Source organism: Poecilia latipinna, unplaced genomic scaffold, assembly GCF_001443285.1.
Source record: "Poecilia latipinna isolate Pla-1442-1.1 unplaced genomic scaffold, P_latipinna-1.0 Scaffold1487, whole genome shotgun sequence".
Classification (NCBI taxonomy): Eukaryota; Metazoa; Chordata; class Actinopteri; order Cyprinodontiformes; family Poeciliidae; genus Poecilia; species Poecilia latipinna.
The window spans coordinates 1-20,459 of NW_015114103.1; the positions used below are offsets into that span (position 1 = coordinate 1).

A 20,459-nucleotide genomic window follows, 5' to 3' on the forward strand; every position below is an offset into this window, starting at 1 on the left:
GGGAGCGCACGACCTGACGTGTGACACCAATAAGATGTTCAGGACTAGTAAAAATGCAAGGAAAGCAAAAGAAGATACCAAAGGGAAGAAAAAGCATTGTACCTAAAAATGTTTTTACGCTAATGTTTTTTTTTTAAATTAGTTTTTATTTGCTGTAAAATTGATAACTTGTCATTCATTGAACAAAATGAAACAAAACAGTTTTGTAAATCATGAAAAGCTTTTTATTGTATTATGTAGCACAATAATGTAAAATAAATGGATGGATTAAGAATGTTGCCCAAATAATGAGACATTCAATCAGTCTTGAGTTGCACACACTGAGGACAAATGTTATTTATTTTTACATAAATAAGGCAGTAATAATATATAATATTTCTGTTAAGTGGTCAGATCAATCAGCTATATACAAAACCTGTGGATATAGTTCTAGTGCAATTGCAGATAACCTGTTAAGGTTATATTTCTCAATCAAGTTTGTTCAAATATAGTTAAAATGCAGATTCTTAGGCAGAAAAATCAACTTTGTCATTAATAACTTTAGCATCTATAAACGGTAGGAATACAAAGAATAATTAGCTGCATGTGTGTGTGTGTGTGTATATATATATATATACGTTTATCTACATACAGACATTATGTTACAAAGCTGCCAAAAACCTTTAAGGATGGATTTTAGACACTTGGTGAAAAATGGCTGGAACATGACATTCATCTCTGACCTTGTAATGAACAGATCTGCTCTTTGGGCGTTCTCCAGCTTTCTTTCCTCGTAACATTTAGGTAGCCTGACATAGGCTTGCATATTTGTCAATCTGCTGTAATTTGTATGAAATTTTCATCAGTGTATAAACTTAATTAGTTATACAAGCACCATTAAAATGTTACGTTTAATTCAGCAATGTTTGACATCTCAGAGTGAATGTTAAAGTGGTTGGATCCTGATAAGATACAGCTGGATAATGCAACATTACAGCAACCCTGAAATGACAGTACAGTATACGGCATGTATACAAACTGCCTGCAGAAAGTTAAAAGGATTGCGTTGAAACTATTCAACTTTTAAGTGAATAGTTTGTTGTAGTTATTCAAATGATAGGAAACCAATATCAGATTTGTGTTCAGCACTTCCACAATCCAGACATTAAAGTACACTGCCTGGAGCAGAGATATTGTCATTTAGAGCACCTGGACGTTGATATTTTTGCATCAGCTAATCAATACTCAAAAAGAGCAGTAAGAGACGGAGCAGATTTTCAACTTGACTGGCTCTGGCCAGTCAAATTGAATCTTTTTTTTGTTTTGTTTTGTTTTACCTCATCAATAAGTGCAACAAAAAACCAGGCTGTGTGTTGCAATAACACTGTTCAGCATGGAAGTTGTTAAGAAAGAAGACTCAACACTTTCAATTTTAAGATGCTTATGGAAGGACAAAAAAATGGATCTCTCTTGGAGAGAAAACTTAATTGGCTACAATCAGCATTAACTTGAGCTTAGTGCTTTACAAAAATTGGAAATTAGCAGCACAATTCTGACTGGTGCATTTCTAGTCAATCTGTTGTCCTCCTCATATTTTGTTCTTTTTTTTAAAATATCTCCTGAAGTGCCGCTGAGCGCTCTGAAAAAGGTAGGCTACAACCGAGCGTGGATTTATGAGAGTATATGCGACCCTATATACAGTTTCAAAACAAAGCACTTGTGTTTGCTTACATATTATAATTTTTTTTACTGATTGTTGGCATGTGAGTAAACGGCACGAAAGCATCCGGCACCAAACCGGATGCTTTCAGCGAAGAACATTTCCGCGTTTACAATCGCACTTTAGCACCGCTAGAAACACTGCCAATGAAGTATTCCTTTGGCAGCCAGTACCACTAACCATCCTTCATTATCCTCACATCAGTGATGGCGCTGAGACTTCGACAGATGAAGAGGACCGACTGAATGCAGCATCTGAGCAGGTAGTTTGTTGTCGCTTCTTCCAAAGTGCTGGGATGTTGTTCTGTTTTAACCGGCTCTTCTCTAAGTGCCGGGTCCGTCGTCTCGTCGGAGGGCGCCGTGGCTCACCTCTTCGCCATCGCTGTCTTCCTGGGCGTAGTAATGCCGAAACCTCTCCTTCCTTCGAGCGCTGGGAGAAGTAGCAGGTGATCTCCGAGGAAAGTCCTGCAGGAACAAAGATTCGTACAAGACTTTTGACTTGGCACAGCTGCCTGCGAGAAATCTGTCGTTTGACCCTCCCTTCAATGTTTTCACCTTTTATAGACATTTTAAAAGTATTAAAAAAGGTTATTTACTCTGAAGTTACCTTGTCATGAATTCAATCACGTACCAAATAGAGAACATAAAAAATAACCACAGAATCCACCAGATGCGAAAATCCATCCAATAAAGATATAAAATATCTGTCAACCAATAATGAGGAAAACATTTTGAGGTAATTATTATTTGTGGGGTTGTCGATGTGCAGATGTGCTGCTTAGAGCTAAGGCAAGCTAATTTGGTTTTAATTTATATCAGCCAAGTGCTTAGCTAGCCTAAACAGGAGAAAAAATTGTAATAAACAAACTGTTTAAAAATATTAAATACAAAAAAGCACATAAGAAAGCAATTTCAAAGGATTATTCTATTTATATGGCGTTCAAATCTTAAACAAAGGCGGCTTTCCTTTTTTAATATGCAACACATCTGGCCTCCAACAAATTAAAACTGACCGAATAAACAAAATGTCCTAAATAATGGCAATTTGATACTTGCTTGGAAAAATCTAGGCATATTTAAGGACTCAATTTTCTTTATAGTTATTGAATGATTATTAAATTTTGAACTTTGTAAGGCCCTACAGAAATTGTGTAACCACAAAAACAAACTGATATGACTTGGTGAAGGTTCAACCTGACCTTTTCTGACACCTTTGGGCTTTTTGACTTGTAATAATAGCAGCTTACACAACTTGCAGACCTCAAAGCCTCACCTGTACAATATCCAAGTTCCCAAAGAACTGCTCCACAGGAAGGATTTGATTACTGTCGTCATCTGGGAATAAGACTCTGCTACTGTTTTCGGGTTCCACACATTCAGGAGCCTGCTCCTCCAAGACGCTGTTAGCTTTGCAGCTGCTGACCTCCTGCTCTGACCTCAGCTCGTTCTCTTTGCCCTCCTGACCTTCGAGCTCGGGTGAACCCAGGCACCTCCTCCTGTCAGCAGCCTCGTGGCATTCGCAGCTGATACGAGACAGTTTATCTGTGGATTTGGATGTCCTCAGCGCTGAACTGCCCTCTGGTGACAAATGCATCTTCTGGCTTTTACGGTTTTTCTTCTCCGAAGCTGAAACCTGTGGCAGAATGCGTACATGCAGAGAGGTCAAGTGGTTAACCGTTGCCACTTAACAGTCTGTACAAAATATACTTAAAACAAAAACAAGAAAAAAAAAAAAACAAAAAACAATCAGATAAAAAGCTGTGGTCTCAAAACCAACCTTTCTAGAGGCTCTGACCTCAGAGCTGCTCTTCCTCTTTCTAGACGTCATGTTATCAAGTTGACTAGGCATCTGGAAAAAGAAATGCATATACAAAACCAAAACACAGGCTGCTTATTCCTCAGTAACCACATATCATTATAGCAACTACTTAGTTAAATGATTTGGCTTCAGTCAGTCAGCTGATGCAGCTGCTGTCACCCTAGCAGGTCCCAGGGAGCTCCAGCTATTTAGCTAAATGTTTTCACAAAGCCTCGCTGGCAACTCAGATTACCTTCAGATTATTGGAGGTCTGACTCGGCCTGTAAATTGATCTTAAGCAATATGTTTCTCTAATTTTCAAAGGCTCACCGTAAACCATATAAAACCGCTTGTTCGGCATAACGAACTGACCACTTTATGGATTTTACAGGCTGGGTTAAAGTCAGGACAAAAATGAGTTGTGCTGTTGACGTCTCGGGTTAGGATTAAGCACTGCTTTTGAAATTAGATTAGAAGGTGATGAATAGTGGTTTATGTATATCTGCACAATTAGTTACATGTCACCTCGGCCAGCAAGCAAAAAATTAACACGGAGAACGAGACTTGAATCCAGGCCTTAAGATTTCTCTTCGAGTGCGTTTAGATTTTTGAGATAAAAAAAAAAACTGAATGTGAGACTACTGAGCAGCACTACAGCAGCTACCACTAAGCTTCAAAAGCTCCAATTGTTCAAAACGTCACTTATTTTTTAGATGTATACCTGGGAGACAAAATCTCTGAAGCGTCATGTACGACCAGCAAACCTCTCAATAGAAACAAAACAAAGTAAAACTTCACTGACGAGTCTTTTAAGATGCTTCGTTAAGTGAAGAGCAACGCACACTTCAGTTTCATAACTCTTGGTGAGGCTGAAGGTTTTGGCTTAAACGCTTTCAATCTGCCGGTAAATTTATAGCAGAAGTTCCCAACTTTTTTAATCTTCTAGCTCACAAAAAAGTAGAACATTGTGATCCCAAATATATTCCACAGATATGTATCATCCCATAGAGAAGATATTCCTTCTCATTTTTACAAAAAGTTTTGTTTTTCCTCATTTTAAAACCAAAAAAAAAAAAAAAACAGAAATAAACAGACTCATCTTTAGAAAGGACAACTCATTTCCTTGTAGATAATTATCAAAAATTAGAAGTCATCATTTTTTCCAAAGGTCATGTAACATTTGCAGCTGTAAATGAGGTTCATTTAGCGGGGTTATGGACAAAATAGCTCTTTGGATTATAAAGAATGCAGACTCTTGGTCTAAACATAGAAAAGTATATATGTAAAGTATAAAGTATTTATGTTCTTTCTTAAACTAAAAAAAAAAAAAGTCCAAAATGTTTACTCAAGAAAACTATTATACTAGCTTAATGTGAAACAACATTAGTTTCTTCATAGTGTCCCATTTCACTGATATTTTCACCACCATCTTACTTAATTAACAAGAGACAGGAGTAGAGCTAGGGGTAACTGTAACTGTAACTGATTTAACTGTAGAATATTTTCTGTACAATATGTATCATAAAGAAACTACTGCAATTCATCCTGAGCCCCAACGACACCCACCCAGCCCTTTTTGACGAGAAATTTCAAAGAAAGTCTCAAATTACAAAACAATCACAGCTCCAGTCCTCCAGCAAATACCGAACATTTTCTCCATCTCGACACCTTTGTCCAGAAACATTGCTAACTTAGCCTTCGCCAAGATTACCCGGTGTTACAACAAGGGGAATAACGGCTTATGACCCCAAAGTGTCGGTGTGTGTTAAAAACTACACGTCGAAAAACAGTTTTATGCTTTTACACCCCAAGGTTGAAAGCTAAAATACTTTAATTACATAACACGACGTTACTGGTTTACTCGATTAGCTACACTCTCTCTTACCTTGTGCATCGCTCGCCGCCGGTGCTATTTCGGTTCCAAATATCTAGCTCTTTGTTAGCTTTGTGACTAAAATGACAGCTATAAGCAACTATTAGGCAGTGAAAATTTTACGAGCAGTGCCGCCGTCGTTGTATTCTGCTTGTCTGTCTGAGTCTGAACCGCCGCCTTCTCCGTGTATTTCCTGCTGTCAGGTTCAAGCTGAGGCCATCGCGTCCCTGTACTGGCACTGCAGAGTACTCCCTGGGCTGCGTTCAAAATATCTTCACTCGTTCACTAGGTAGTGCACTACGAAGGGTTAGCGACTTTCTTCTTTACGGAGTCGGGTAGCTGCAAGAAGTATCAAGAAAATTTGAACTTAATCTTCATTCAGATCCTTTATTCAGCCTAAAGTAATAAGTGTGTTCCTAGTTACATCACATCCTAATAAGAGGAAGAGCTACAGTTAAAATGTTGGAACGCAGCCTACATGTCTGCGGACGTAGCGGACGAAAGTAATGTAAATATGGGTTTGAACGTTATTGATCAAATAATTTACTGTGAGGGGTCAGTCTCTTTCTACACAAAAATATTACATTGGGTTGTAAATACTGAACGGACATTTATCCCTGTTAGGGAGGGTTTTTTCCTCAACAGTATAACCTAAACACGCATTTTAACTGCGCATTAACTGATTCCAAAGTCTTCCTGTTAAAAAAAGAGAAAAAATCATAACCTACAACGTTTTGGTTTTAAACTTTGAGTCAAAGAGATTGTATCATCTTATTTAAAAGTAATCTCGACGATCCTCGCTTTAAACTAAACATCTGCAAGTTGCAACTGACTACATAACTATGCCTAACTATTTATGTTATTATAATGTGTTGCAATGAAATCTTAATGTGGAGGTAATTTTTTTTTTAATCTTTGGTCTAAATGTGTGAGAAAATTCACTGTGTGGTTTGCATAGGAAGTTGAGGTAAAAAAAAAAATGTCACACCTCATGATCAATGTAGTTCACACATTTATCCATAAGAGGGGGCAAGAGGATAATCATTTTACAACTTGTTTCTGTTTGGTTGCAGACGATTCTGCCACAGTTATTGCATGTAGGTACTTTATGTAAGATTACGGTTCATAAAAGGTAATATTTGGTTGGTTCACTTGGAATTATCAAATTCACGTAGGAGACAAAATTAGTTTTAGAAAAAAAGATGATGACGTGTATTTCACTGAAGGGAAGATATATGTTCAAGAAACCATTTCCCGAAACGAGGCAATCATAAAAACACAATTAAAAATCCCAACTTAGTTTACAGCATCTATTTTCAAATAGTCATTTAAAAGCACCAGACAATACAACATTTTAAACACTAGAAATATAAAGCACCAATCACCGCGCCACAAAATCTCACAAATACTTCTCTCAATAACAAACCTAAAAAAAAAGACAAATGGTGCATTGAAAGCACATTTTAAAAAAACAGACGACACATAGTTTAATTTTACAGTTTAAAAACTACAGCAAAACAAAGAAAAACTATTTGCAAGAAAGAAGGAAAATAACCCTTATAATGAATGGTAAGTGGCATGCGCTTGTATAGCGCTTTATCAATTAGTCCAGGGGACCGCAAAACGCTTCATACTATTTACAAGCTAAAAATACTATTAACCTGTTGATCTCGTGTCTTTTACTTTTTTCCAGTAAAATACTTAAACAATTCTAAAAAAATCAGTTTCGTTTAGTCCCTTAAAGAAATGTACACCCTTTACTATTCACAGAACCTGAAAGGAATGGATTCTTATCCCTCTGTGCAGTCAGGAGGTCATCCGATTAGTCGCGGATTAATTGCATTGCGCGACAATGACTCCAGGCGTTCAGCTGGAGGAGAGAAAAAAATGTCAGCCCTGTAGCAGATCAAAGAGATCTATAGATCAATAATCTCAACTTGATCACACAGACTGCTGCGAGGTGATCCAGTCTGTATTTATGCAGAATCTCAACTTCCGGAACCCGAACTGATCAGAATGCATAAATATATTCTTTAAAGCACATCATCACTTCACTGATGATCAGAAGTGTAAGCTACAGTATATTTAGGATGCTGTGCATGTCTTTTACAATTTGATTTAACAGTTTCTCGTTACTGATCATTAGAAAATAAATCCTCTATACGCACAAATATGATGCATCAGGCACCTGATGACGATTAAGAGCTCTGCCCTGCTTCAGGGCAGATCCCCGAGGGGTGGGGGATATTTGGGTGAGACGGTCCTGCAACAGGTCTCCAGTCTGCGAGGAGACTTAAAGCGACACGAGAGCGACTGCGAGCCATGCGTCTCTTTTTCCCCCCCCCAGCCACAATAAACAGTGATGTGTGACAATCGTCCACGTGAGCTGAAGTGGCTCACAGAGGGACGACTTCACTCTGCCGCAAGTGCGCGTGAGGATGGAAGGCGGTGGATGCTTCCACGAGGACACACGGCTGTGAAACAGTATGAAGACCAAACCCGCAGCATCTGAGGGTCCCGTGGCGCCACGGTGACAGATATGGATCACTTCTTTCGGAGAAAGCGGGCAGGTTTGGTGAAGTCCTTGTTGAGTCTCTCCTTGGTTTTCGCGTCTGCTCTGATGATTCTCAAGCTGAAACTGTCGGAAAAAGACGCAGAGGGCTTGAAAGGCGCACAGAAAGCGGACTGGTGCGGTTCGGACTGTTTTCCTTCAATACAGGCACCGGTACAGTCCAAATTCTGGAGACTAAATGCCGCGGCGCAAAGCAAGAGAGTGGACTCGCAGCGGGTGTCCAACGGGACCCCGACCAGCTGGGAAGTACAAGTTCTGAACTGCAGCGAGGACGAATTGGTGAAGAGTCAGGGTTGGTTCCGGCGTCTGGACCCGAGGTTTCACCAGTTTGTTCTGCACAGACACTGTAGGTACTTCCCCATGCTCATCAACCACCCGGAGAAATGCGCGGACGGACAGGTGCACCTCATCATGGTGATCAAGTCCGTTATCGAGCAGCACGACCGGCGGGAAGCTGTGCGTAAAACCTGGGGCAAGGAGCGCACAATTAACGGAAAGAAGATCAAAACTTTATTTCTACTCGGAACCCCGACAACGGGTAAAGACACAAAGAACCTCCAGAAACTGATCGAGTACGAGGATCGGATCTACAAAGACATCCTGCAGTGGGACTTTATGGACACCTTCTTCAACCTGACCTTAAAGGAGGTGAATTTCCTCAAATGGTTCAACATCTACTGTCCCAGGGTGCAGTTCATATTCAAAGGAGACGACGACGTCTTTGTGAACACGCACAACCTGCTGGAGTTCATCGGCTTCAAAGTGGAGGAGCGCAAAGACTCCGACTTGTTTGTGGGGGACACAATCTCCAAGGCGATCCCCATCCGGAACCGCCAGAGCAAATACTACATACCCAAAGAGCTCTACGACCAGCCGTACCCGCCCTACGTAGGGGGTGGCGGATTCGTGATGTCCTCCCAGCTGGCCAGGAGGCTCTTCACGGCGTCGGAGGACGTGGAGCTGTATCCCATCGACGACGTGTTTTTAGGGATGTGTCTGAAGAGGCTGAACGTGTCTCCGGAGTTGCACTCAGGCTTCAGGACCTTCGGCATCACCAGACAAAAGGTGAGCTCCATGAACAGGGAGCCGTGCTTTTACAAGAGCCTCATCGTGGTGCACAAACTGAGCGCGCAGGAGCTGCTCAGGATGTGGAGCGCAGTGCACAACAAGGATCTGGTTTGCGCGCAACGGAGCTTTATATGAAGGACCCCCCCAGCATGAAATAAACTTGATCAATACATTCATTAAATCGTCCGGAGGTTTTCGTTATTATTCCGACTGTATTCGATCTTCAGCGGATTCGGTGGAGAGAAACGCAGTCGGTGTTCTCTGCGTGTCAGATAAAACTGTCTGCAACCTGGCTGAACACCGTGGACCCTAAGTGGACCTCTTTTGGTTGATTTGTAACTTGTAAAACCACTATAGCTCCAACTAATAAGACGTGAACATTTTCAAATTCAGTTTGTGCCATTTACAATCCTGAAGTCCTAATGTGAGAGACAACACTTTATCATGGACTTTGGGAGAATAGCGTTTTAAATTTGCAGGTTAAAACGTGACTCTTTCCATCACTCCTCTGTTCAGGTATTTCCTGAGATTTTATTCTCCAATTTCAGGATTTTATAGGCATGGGCTGGGACTAGATTCCAATGATAAGACGGCCTTGAGTAAAACTACTATAGAATCATACCGACACAAAAAATAAACCTAAATTGAAACACTGATGTGGCAAATAAAAAACACCATATATATCTTTTTTTTCCTTTACAAGTTTCTTTCAGCTAACTGACAGCTAACACCTTTCAGCTAACACCTTTGTTGCTGCAACAACACAGGTGTTGCAGCAACATCTGTCGCAGCAACAAGTGTGGGAAGGGCACTGCTTTGTTAGTCTGCACTCCATTCAGCTGGAGAACACTCTTATTTAAAGAAATTACACCATCAGGACACTGTGATTAAAAATGTTAGTATATGTCAAACATCTACGGTCCATAACTGTTGAAAATCATACCGCTGCCTTGCTCATGCCTAATTTTAGCTGCAAAGGGAACTTTATAGGTTTAGAGTAAAGAACAGTAGTTATCTGATTATTTTACAATGTATTGTAAAAAAATATATATATATATATATATATGTGAAAGTCAGTCAATAAGTTTTATGTATGATGTATCTCCTTTGTTTTTGATTAAGAGAAAGTAGGTCCCAAAACCAAAGAAACAGGAACTAATGTTAATAGCTCTTGTTCTCTGTGAAAATAAAATCGGGAATCCCGAAGTCACTTTGTAAAATGTAGCATGTCTGGTGTCATCATTTGATTAACAGCGACGTCTGGAGAGCCTCCCAACTGTAATTTGACAAAACTCATTAGATTCTGGCGCTCTACAGACAGTAAGGTTGTTTTCACCTTTATTTCGGCGCAGCCAATGACCGGCCATCAACCATTTTTGGCTGGAACATTCTCAGAGAAATGTGGTTGTTTCAACTTTATTTACAAAAGTCATTGTGATTCAGCTTTATTTCATACACACAAACACATTTCCATAGAAAAATAGCTATTATGCAAACATGTCATAAGAATTACTGAGTACAGTGCACAGAAAGCGCCATAAAAAACCGTTATAAAGTCACAGCATATTAAAGTCCACACAAAAGCATGCAGTGTTAGAAACTAAATATGCTGCATCTTATAAAACAGCTGCTGATCAGTGGCAGCTCTGTCGTTAACCATCTTTGACACTGTATGAACAGCTTCATGAAGTGAGAAAAGCCAGAGCTCAAGATTACATCAAGTTTCCAACCACTTCGACATTTTTTCTGACGCGTTTCAGTTGGTGCTGTCAAGACATTTGCACGTTAAAATAATAACTAAATAAATACTCTTGTTAACCTTTGTAGTGCGACTCTACATGGTGCAATAATCTCCCTTTGTTTCATTATTTTTAAATTTAATATTCTCTACAGCTAAGATTTAGTTCGGAACATTCATTTGCAAGATTGTCATTTGGAAATTTCAGGAAAATAACTGGTAACAAAATTCCTTTGGCAAGGCGTTACTTCATTCCCTGTGTACAGTGCAAGAAAGACAATGTCAGGGAATGTGAGGGCAGACGGCTCACTGATGGCCGCAGTAAAGCTTGGGCAGATCTGCAATGGCTTTAGGAAGAAAGGACCGCCAGCGCTGTTGCCACAGAGACTTCAGCCAGCAGCTTGTTACTTCTGCTTGTTTTAACACACTTACAAACAGGTTTAGATTTGTGCAGACGATAGCATTCAGCGGAAGTTCAAACATAGGCATTTACATAGGCAGCATGAAAACAATACTTTTTTTTCCCCCCCTCACTGTCTGACATTTAATCAGACTTGAGTTTCAGTCAAAATTTGCAATACTATTTGTATTAGTTAAATACATTTAACCTTGCTAAATGAGAGATCTTTGTTTCCTTTAAATTCAAAAGTCAAGATAAATAAACCTGTGGAACAATTTTCAAAAGCTCAGACTAGGATGCAGTGGCTCTGTAAGCTTCAGACATGCTGGTTCAATTAATGTTGTTGCTAATTGAACTTTTAAATAATATTTTTTTTTACTTTTCTTAAAATCTGACATTTACATTAATTTCTTTAGTCTTTTGAAAATTCCCTTCTAGTTTCCATGACTTAGTTGAAATATTTTGTCTCCTTCCAACAAGGCTCTGGAGATTTCACATATTCTTGTGTTGGAGCTGGTTTAAAGGTTTGCAGGTCGCTTTGCTCACACACACATACGCGCACACACACACACCTTTTCAACTCTCCCCCACAGTTGTAACAGTTGGCCCTTTTGTGGAAAGTCGTGAACTTCCTGGTTGATCGAATAAAATACCGCTTCTATATTTCTCATGATGCCATTTATTTGGTGAAGTGCTTCACATTTGGGACAGTGTTCTCAGAAACGTGAGCTTCCCCCTTTTTTTCCTAGAATCTCCACTACAGCCAAAAGCTTCAACTGCATTTTGATCTGAGCAGCAACGATGTTTCCAGAGACTAACGTTATTTTCTCGGAGTCCATTTTCAAACTGTAATCTGGTTGTTTATGGTGATTTTGGAGGAAATTAATCTGCTTTGTATGTGACCTTTCGGCCCATGTTGGTACGGGTGTCATTTCTCTCTGGACAAAGAATCTCTCAGCAGGTTCAGCAAGCATCTCCGCAAAGGTCTTTTGCTTTGGGTGTGATTGTCGATACGCATGTTTACCAAAACACGTTAATATCTGGGCACATGGGAGCCATGTCCTTCTAAATCTGTATGGTGATTGGACCTTCCCTTGTTGCTTATACTTCTGAATAATGCTTACAACAGATGAATGTGACGCTTTCAGACATCTGGATTTTGATCCACAATCCTGATATCTTGGCTGGTTCCTTTAGATTGTTTCCATGATGTCACCCAAGGAAAGTAGCAACATTTATATTGTTTTGTCAAAATACATACACTGCTGTGCCTTCAACTAGAAGCAAACATGGCATTATTGTCACCTGGGCTTTCCAAAATTGCTTAAAGGCATGACAATCTCCACGTATGTAAGCTTTTAAATATGAAGAAAATAATAGAAAAAAAAAAGAATCCTCTCATTTTTCTGCTATGTAACCAGACAAAAAAAACAAGATTAGGTCAAAATCTTGACCTAAGTTTTTTAGGTTTTAACCTAAAACAAGATTATTTGTTTTAGGTCAAGTAATTTTATTGACCTAAAACAGAAAAGAGTTTTTATCTGGCTTGCTGATGAGTAGTGAGAAAAAGAAAAAAAAAAGAGTAAATTTATGGTTTTATCTTGATGCGATACACAGCATCAAAACAAATTTGCTCCATAATGCAGTTCAATTTTTTTAAATAAAGGAGAGAGAGAAATGAACGGCTCGTTCTGCCGTAACGGGCATCTAGACGTTTCCGCACAGAGCATTTCAGTAAGCAGACGTGACATGTCCCTGGTGATGTCAGACTGATGTATTCAGTGTTGTGTCAGCTTGGTGAAACTTTGCTTCCAGCAGAGTGCCTGCATTGTGCAAAACGTGGGCAGTGACTGAGCAGAGAAGTTGGACTGAAAAGATGCAGCTGGCTGCATAACTGGAAATGCTGCATCACATAGCTTTTGAATTTTAACCAGCAGCTGGGAATATACATCAGCATACCCTCAACATGGCTTCATTTTTCCAATATAATCTTTACGATTAAAATTACTGATAGTTCCACAGTAAGGAATGGTAAGATTTCACTTTAAGCAACATATAAAAGGCTTTAAACAGCATTGACAGAAATAAGACTGCAAGAGACGAGAAGCCTTGAAGGGGCGTATCACTTTACAAGCGCACAGTGTATGCGCTCACATTTACTGGCCTCACAGGTGTTTACTGGTAGAGGTTTAACCTGCGCACAGGACGGTGAGTCAGCTGATATTCTTACACAAAATAAGCTTTTGTTTCAAACCCAACGGGCTGAACTAGATCACCTTAATGATGAATTGCAGTTTTGTTTCCGCCTACTTGAGTGCACGCCCTTTGTCAATAACTCCCAAATGAGAGGGCAGGGAGGGAGTTGCTTCTTCTGATTATGTACCATCTTTGGACGATGGAGTTTGTGACCGACCAGCTTCAGCGCTTTCCTGCAGCGTTTCTCCTCGCCATGGGTGTCAGGAATGGGATCCGGCTGCCTCTGCCCACGGGCCCGGTTCTGGTTCTGGCTCCGGCTCTGACCGACAACGACTGCTTTGTTCCCCCAGGAGCCCTACCTGGAAAAATGAACACACCCACAAATGTCATCCTTAAATTTACAGTAAAAAGAGAAATTCACCAACGCCGACTCCAAAGAACGCAGCCTGCATGCCTGATGACGCGTCTATAAACAGGAAGCGTCCATGAATAGGTCATGATGGCATGACTCAATTACCCTTTGTTGGGTTACAGCCACGGATAGTAACGCATTTATTAGATTTTATTTGATAGGTCAACACTTAGTGGAGTGTAATTTGGTAGGGACGGAAAATGGATACATCGTTTTCAATTAAATAAACTCAATTGCAACTAAATGACAGTGTCACCAGATTTGTGCCTGCTAACGTGCTGTTGTAATTTTAACAGAAATGCTATTGTTCTGTGAAGCATTCAAAGGTTTCTTAGCAAAATCTTGGTAAACCTATAACACCATGACGACCAAAGAAAACACCACAGAGGCAATTATGCGTTTTTCCACTAGTACCTACACCAGAGGTGTCAAACTCCAGTCCTCCAGGGCCGCTGTCCTGCAACGTTTAGATGCGCCTCTGCTGCACCACACCCAAACAGAATAATTAGGTCATTAACAGGAGTCTACACAAGAAGGAGGCAATTAAGCCATTTGACTCCAACGTTTTCTACCTGCGGCACATCTAAAAACGGCAGGACAGTGGCCTTTGAGGAGTGGAGTATGACACCCCTGACCTACACAGTTCGGCTCAACTCTGCGTTTCGGACTGTTTTCCATTACAATTGAATACCTATGTGGGTGAGGTCGTGGCCCCAGAGTACAAAACATAACATGAGAAGATTTGTATACACAACAAGCACAAAAACGTCTGCACCTCATTGTCAGAACAAACTCAGTGTTGCGTTGCCATTTTCCCCCTAAAGCTCCAAATAGCAGTTGTCATAAGACAGTGCTTCTCAATTAAAGTCCTCAGGCCTCCCTGCCCTGCATGTTTTAGGTATTTCCCTTCTGCCACACACCCGGATTGAATCTGTGGGTGATTAACAGGCTTCTGCAGTACTTGATGGCTGCAGAAGAGAAAATGCAGTCATCTGAATTAGCTGTTCTGGAATAGAGGCACATCTAAAACATGCAGAGGAGGGGGGGCCTGAGGACTGGAATTGAGATGCACTGCCATAAGAGAAGCAGAGAAGAGTCCCGGAAAACTCAGGTGGCAGAACATGTTCACAGGACAGCTGTTAGTCATGCCTTTGTGTAAGAATGGAAAGAAGAAAGCCATTGTTGAGAAGTCAACAGAAGTCCAGTTAAGCTGTGAAAACTACATAAAGAACAGAATAAACATGCTTAAGAAAGTGGCCTGCATGCAAAACACACCATCTCAACAGCAAAACATAGTGGTGGCGGCATCATGCTGTGAGAGGATGCTTTTCTTCCTCAGGGTCAAGGAAGCTGGTCAGAGTTGAAGAGAAGATCATTCTGAAGCTCAATCCGAATGGATGGAAATTCTGGCCTCTGATGTGCAAAGCTGACATTAAAGAGGGATCCGTTTCAGAGCGAAACGAAGTTCCACAGTGTAAGCGGAACATTTCAAACGCACAATGTCCGCTTGTTCTCGAGTAAAAAAAAGTTAAACCATGTAACAATTTGTCTTTACTTCAATTATGTACCACTTTATTGGTTTTTCACGCAGAATCTCTATAAAAGACAGTAATGTGAAGAGAAAAAGTAAATACTCTGTGAACCACAACAACAAGGCTTCATGTACATGAGAAGGTTTCAGGCCTTTTTTTAACTCAATACACCACAGACCATAAGGACGAGTGTAAAGAGCAGCACCTGAAAAGAAAAAGTGTGGAGATTTTTAACTGAGATCAACAAAGTCCAAAATCTGACATGTTTCTGTGACATTTCATTATGTCACAGTGCTGTTATTAGTGTTGGCAAGAGGTATAGTAGCACTCATTGCAACATGCATTTTTCATATGGAAATGGATTAAATTATCTGTAAATAAACATTTTTTAGAGCAGCTTGAACAATGAAAACAGTAGGGTTATAACAGAAGACAAAACAGACAAAACTTATGAAGTACTGGTTTTATACAGCCCCAGTTGCAATCCGAATCATGCATCTCTTGGTTTTCTAGTGGGAAACACTAATGGTCTGTCTGCATCAGACTTGTTGAAAAAGTACCAACAAACCCCCCATCCCGACCCCCCAAAAGAAAAAATAAATAAATAAATCACAGAGCCAATGAAAACAACAAAACGAAGAATTCCTACAAGACATTGAACAGAAAGGATAACTAGCTAATCTTGCTATCGTGTTAATTCTCAATGTTGAGGGAGGAAATGGTATTTGGTGCACTGTTAAACTTTTACCGACAAGTGTGAACTCTATACCTCTCGCACCAAACACCATGCAGGCAGGAGGCAGATGAATGCCTCACCTTGTGCTGGCTGGGTTCTTTGGGACACCGCAGTCCTGCGTGAGTTTTGCTTACAGCCCTCTCTGCCCATGAGGTGAGTCTTCCAGGCCTGGAGCGGGGACAAAAATGGCACAGTGAGTTTATTCCCTCACCAGGAACCCTCTTGACCCGGACCACCGCAGGTGACTGTAGGCCCAGTCAAAGTCTGACTGGTTGCCCTCTCTCTTACCAACAGTGCCCCTCTTTCATTGGGTTCACACTCGCAGACAAGGCAAAGAGAATCTGTGAAGCTCTGCACCCCTTTTTAGGTTGTGTGAGGTGAGCTATTAAAAGGAATTTTCAGCTCTACTTTTCTCTCTATTTTACCTTTTTGTATTTTTTTTTTGAGCTAAAAAAAAAAAAAAAAAAAAAAAAAAAAAACGGCTCATCTTAAATTTGTTTGCGACAAATTTAATCTAACTTTATTCAGCATCTTAGAAATACTCTATATTTTACATTGATGCACTGCAGGTTATTCCTAACCTGGTTGCGCTGTTGCATATACAACTTCAGAAGTCCATCTTGTAATTCAAACTTACCATAAAATGCCAGACGCAGTGAAGCATGACGATCACAATGATTAAAAATGAAGGCCCAAACATGTTCCACATTTCCACAGAAATGTATCCAAAGGTGCAAAAACAAAACATCACTTCCACTACTGTGTGAACCAAAGGGCCTTTTTTAACTCAATACACCACAGCCTGTAAAGCATAAAAGTGTAAACAGCAACAACCCGACAAACTGTGGAGATTTATACAAGCACTTCAAAATTGGATTCAAGAAAGTCCAAAATCTGACATTTTTCTGACACTTCACCTTGCTGCTATTAGTGTTGGTGAGTGTCTCTTAAAACTGCAGCCTTAAGCACAATAAGGCATAAGTTTTAATAATTTTATCTAAATGGCCAGATGACACGCAGTCAAACCTATTTCACTTTACAAAAGTATCATGAGGAAATTAGGTCGTAAACAGCAGAGACCACACATGTCATAAGTTGATTCTTAAAAGCAATGGAAATATAAAGTGTGTGATGGTATTTTCTTTACCAGGAGAGAATTGCAAAACACCTCTAGTAACAAAGGTGTGATAATAGCAGTGGTTACCCTGAACATCTGTTGCTGCCTAAAGCCTACTATTATATGCCAAGTAGTGTATCTAGTTTTTCTCACACACTTTTTTGATGCGAAGGAAAAAACAAAAACATCTTACCATTTGACACAACCATTCCATTTTATTAACGCTCAAGCCATTGTTGTTCACTGGTAAATAACTAAATTGTTTAAAAAAAAAAAAAAAAAATCTCACCTCCTCTCCAGGTGGAAAGTTGTTGTGACACAAAGGACAGTGGTTGGAGGCGGAGACTGTACCTGAAACAATTGCGAGAACAAAGAAAACATAATATGTTTAAGTTTAATGGCCCACAATTTAAAAGAAAAATACCCACTGAATGACGTTTTCTTAAGCCTGGGAATACAGTCGAACCCAACTCTGAACACAAATTTAACCAGTTTGTGCTGAAAAAAGAAAGCAGACAGACTTCAGCTTAAAAGCAAACAAGCATCATTAGTTATTTATGCAACACATTGAAGTTGACAGTGTAGTGACCATTTGTCCCCAAACTTAAATTAAAAAAACCAAAAACTCGAAAGTGATCAAAACAAAAGTAAATCCAACTCAAATAGTCACCTGATGCACCATGGATTCTGGTTTACGCAGCAAAAAAGGGAATCAAAGTCAAAATATAGTTCTTTGGGTTTATTTGTAGTTCAGGCAAAAGGGTTACAGGCTTCTGCTGCTATTCCTGTACCTGTTCTCTGACTAACAAAAACCCGATGTGACTGATTGGCTGGTAAAAAACCTTATGACCACCCACGTGCATAATAAGCTACCTAAGACCCACCTATTTATACCGTGAAATACCCACATCCCAACCTGAAATTAATTAACTAATTATGTGAATTCCTAATCAAAGAAATTATAAACAAAACAAAAATTCTAATGATAAATCAACTGGAAAAAACAAACAAATAAGAATAAACTAAACAATTTAAATTCTAAGATTTAACCAAAAAATGGGAAAATAGCTCCTACAGACAGTATGTAATAAACATACATTGGCTTTTGAAACATAATTTCACCTGACAATAACTAGAAGAACTATTCTGCAGCAAAGCTGTAGCTGCTAATACATAATTATCCTCAGGACAAATTTAAAAAGTGCATAAAATGACTTCGCTACAGCCAAGTCATTCCAAGCAGAGTGGCGTGTCTGAAAGAGCCATCGATACATGAATTCTGTGCACACATCGCCATCAGCGAGAGTTGGGATCCTCTTTTACACCATCGGTACACGATATGGTCAGATTGGCCTGAAGTTAAAATCAAAAATATTTGGAAAGGAAGTGAAGAGTGACCTTCATGCTCTGGGAACTGGAGTAACAAAGCGATGATAGCAAACCAAGTAGCGGACAAACCAGATTAAGGGATTTGTGCAATGCCAAGTGAGATCAGCATTAAGAAAAATAAACAAAGATTAAGTAGTGTTGATGTGTGAAAGGGAAAATGGTGGAAAGTTATGGCTATGGTTGAATCAGTGTTTATTAAAGAATTTAAGACGGGGAAATCCAAATTCGTAGCACAGCTCAAGCAGATTTCAGGGATGACGTCTGATATGGTTTTTTTTTACAGTGAATACATGGCCATCACAGTATCTGTGTGAGCGATATTAAGATTATAGAACATTATCAATTATACAACATTTGTTGTATAGAAGTGCATTATTGCACTTGTGATAAATGTTTAACATGCTAAAAGTCCCCGAGATTGTGATGGATAAAACATTCATAACCCCATCCTTAAGGTCTTTGAGGAATGCCTCGATCTCTCCTAAAGTCATTTTACCTATATATTTTAACAAAAGTAAAAAAAATAAATAAAAATAAATTAAAAAAAGACAGAATAAACAACATATTACAATAATAATAATAATTTACATTCCCAAAAACATTATTTTGACTTCCCATCCAGGTGAAATACTAAAAACAACTTACGGTTACAGGTTGAGCCCTGAACGTGACCAGTGAGGTCGTCAGTGGGCACGGCCTCTGAGCAGCGTGGACACAGGCTGAACTTGGACCGGTTTTCACATTCCCGCAGCAGGTGTTCTGTAAGACTGGCTATCTCAACTACCTGTGAACGAAACACACACACACACGTGCACAATGGCTCTTTGTAGAAGTCCTAAAACAGATCGTCAAGCGGCTTAGTTTGAGGAAGGTTAGAGAAAACAAGCCCCCAAATCTATGGGGCGTCAGACAATACCAACGCATGAATGTACCTGTTTACACTCATCGCAGCGCTGCAGCATCAGACACTGTTTCCAGTAGTGAAGGTCCAATCCATCTTCTGTAAACGATTCATCTTTTTTGCCACAGAAAATGCACATGCTAGAACAGACAGAGATCCTATCAGACCATGTTGTAGTGCAACATGAGTGACATGAAAGTGAGAATTTACATAAAACAAATAAGCAGCAAAAGGAACTGAGCTTTAGGTAATCGGATGGATTTCAAACGTTATCTCTCGCCAACATTTGTTTTTTTTAATTAGTTTTAACTAATTTGCTTTTTACAGGCCTGCACTGGGTTTTACATTACTTACTTATCCAGATACTCGATGGATTCCTGTACGTCTACGCAGTCAGCTGTCTGGCTCTGGGGCCCTTTTGTGACACCTGTAAATTAATCCATGCAAAACAAAAGCTGTGTTACATCTGCAATGATTCAAGTTTTATTTTAGAATAAAGAGTTCTTTAACTAAAATAGTAAAAAAAAAAATATATATATATATTTATATATATATATATATATATAATTATAAAACAACCTTTAAACGTACATTAAGTATACTCTTCATCACGTCCGCATTTCTCTATTAATGTTTTTTTTTTCTATTGCTGACATAATATTCTAAATTTAAATGCCATGTTTTCATTAGTTGTAAGAGGAAATTCATCACAAATGATAGAAATGAAGGCTTGAAAACATCAGTCTGTATATAACATGTCTCACTTTTGAACTAAGTTACTGAAATAATTGAACTTTTCAAAACTGTCAAAATTACACATTGTATCGCTCCTCTGTGTTATTTACTTCAAGCATTCAGCATGCTAATGTGAGCATTTCCATAGCGCAGCAAAGCATGAGGTTAGAGTAATGCTACCAGGTCATTGCTGTGACATTTGACTAGCACTTGTGTAAATTTTCTATTAGTGACAGATGTCAGCAGAATAAAAATACATTTGCTCTCTGGTTAAAATGCTCACTCTGTGGAGCT

At 39.5% G+C, this 20,459-nt stretch overlaps 3 protein-coding genes and 1 long non-coding RNA gene across 5 annotated transcripts in view; 2 read left to right on the top strand and 2 right to left on the bottom strand.

Annotated features, from left to right (window-relative positions):
• Nucleotides 1–205: 205 nt before the first annotated feature.
• LOC106963032 (UPF0688 protein C1orf174 homolog) lies at nt 206–5,575 on the bottom strand. Its single transcript, XM_015057747.1, has 4 exons — nt 5,382–5,575; nt 3,476–3,547; nt 2,972–3,331; nt 206–2,163 (listed from the first exon to the last, which is right to left on the bottom strand). The coding sequence occupies exons 1-4, from the start codon at nt 5,388–5,390 to the stop codon at nt 2,023–2,025; spliced, it is 582 nt and encodes a 193-aa protein (XP_014913233.1). The 5' UTR covers nt 5,391–5,575; the 3' UTR covers nt 206–2,022.
• A 145-nt stretch (nt 5,576–5,720) lies between these two features.
• Nucleotides 5,721–10,058, top strand: LOC106963030 (UDP-GlcNAc:betaGal beta-1,3-N-acetylglucosaminyltransferase 7-like). The gene has a single exon (XM_015057746.1). The coding sequence runs from the start codon at nt 7,909–7,911 to the stop codon at nt 9,142–9,144; it is 1,236 nt and encodes a 411-aa protein (XP_014913232.1). The 5' UTR covers nt 5,721–7,908; the 3' UTR covers nt 9,145–10,058.
• A 380-nt stretch (nt 10,059–10,438) lies between these two features.
• Nucleotides 10,439–20,459, bottom strand: part of cep104 (centrosomal protein 104) — a 32,733-nt gene continuing 22,712 nt past the window's right edge. The window contains exons 15-21 of one of the 2 annotated variants that reach the window (XR_001428101.1): nt 19,785–19,857; nt 19,462–19,570; nt 19,175–19,313; nt 17,430–17,491; nt 16,104–16,191; nt 13,424–13,702; nt 10,439–13,341 (exon numbers count right to left, since the gene is read on the bottom strand). Coding sequence is in view for 1 of the 2 variants with exons in the window: in XM_015057745.1 (XP_014913231.1) it covers nt 13,566–13,702; nt 16,104–16,191; nt 17,430–17,491; nt 19,175–19,313; nt 19,462–19,570; nt 19,785–19,857 (608 nt within the window). In the remaining variant the exon portion in view is untranslated. Of the gene's footprint in view, nt 13,703–16,103; nt 16,192–17,429; nt 17,492–19,174; nt 19,314–19,461; nt 19,571–19,784; nt 19,858–20,459 lie in introns of both variants that reach the window. The other variant, XM_015057745.1, reaches the window with a different exon arrangement.
• On the top strand, nt 13,709–15,888 carry LOC106963033 (uncharacterized). Its single transcript, XR_001428102.1, has 2 exons — nt 13,709–14,594; nt 14,822–15,888. It is a non-coding gene; the product is annotated as an uncharacterized LOC106963033 (long non-coding RNA).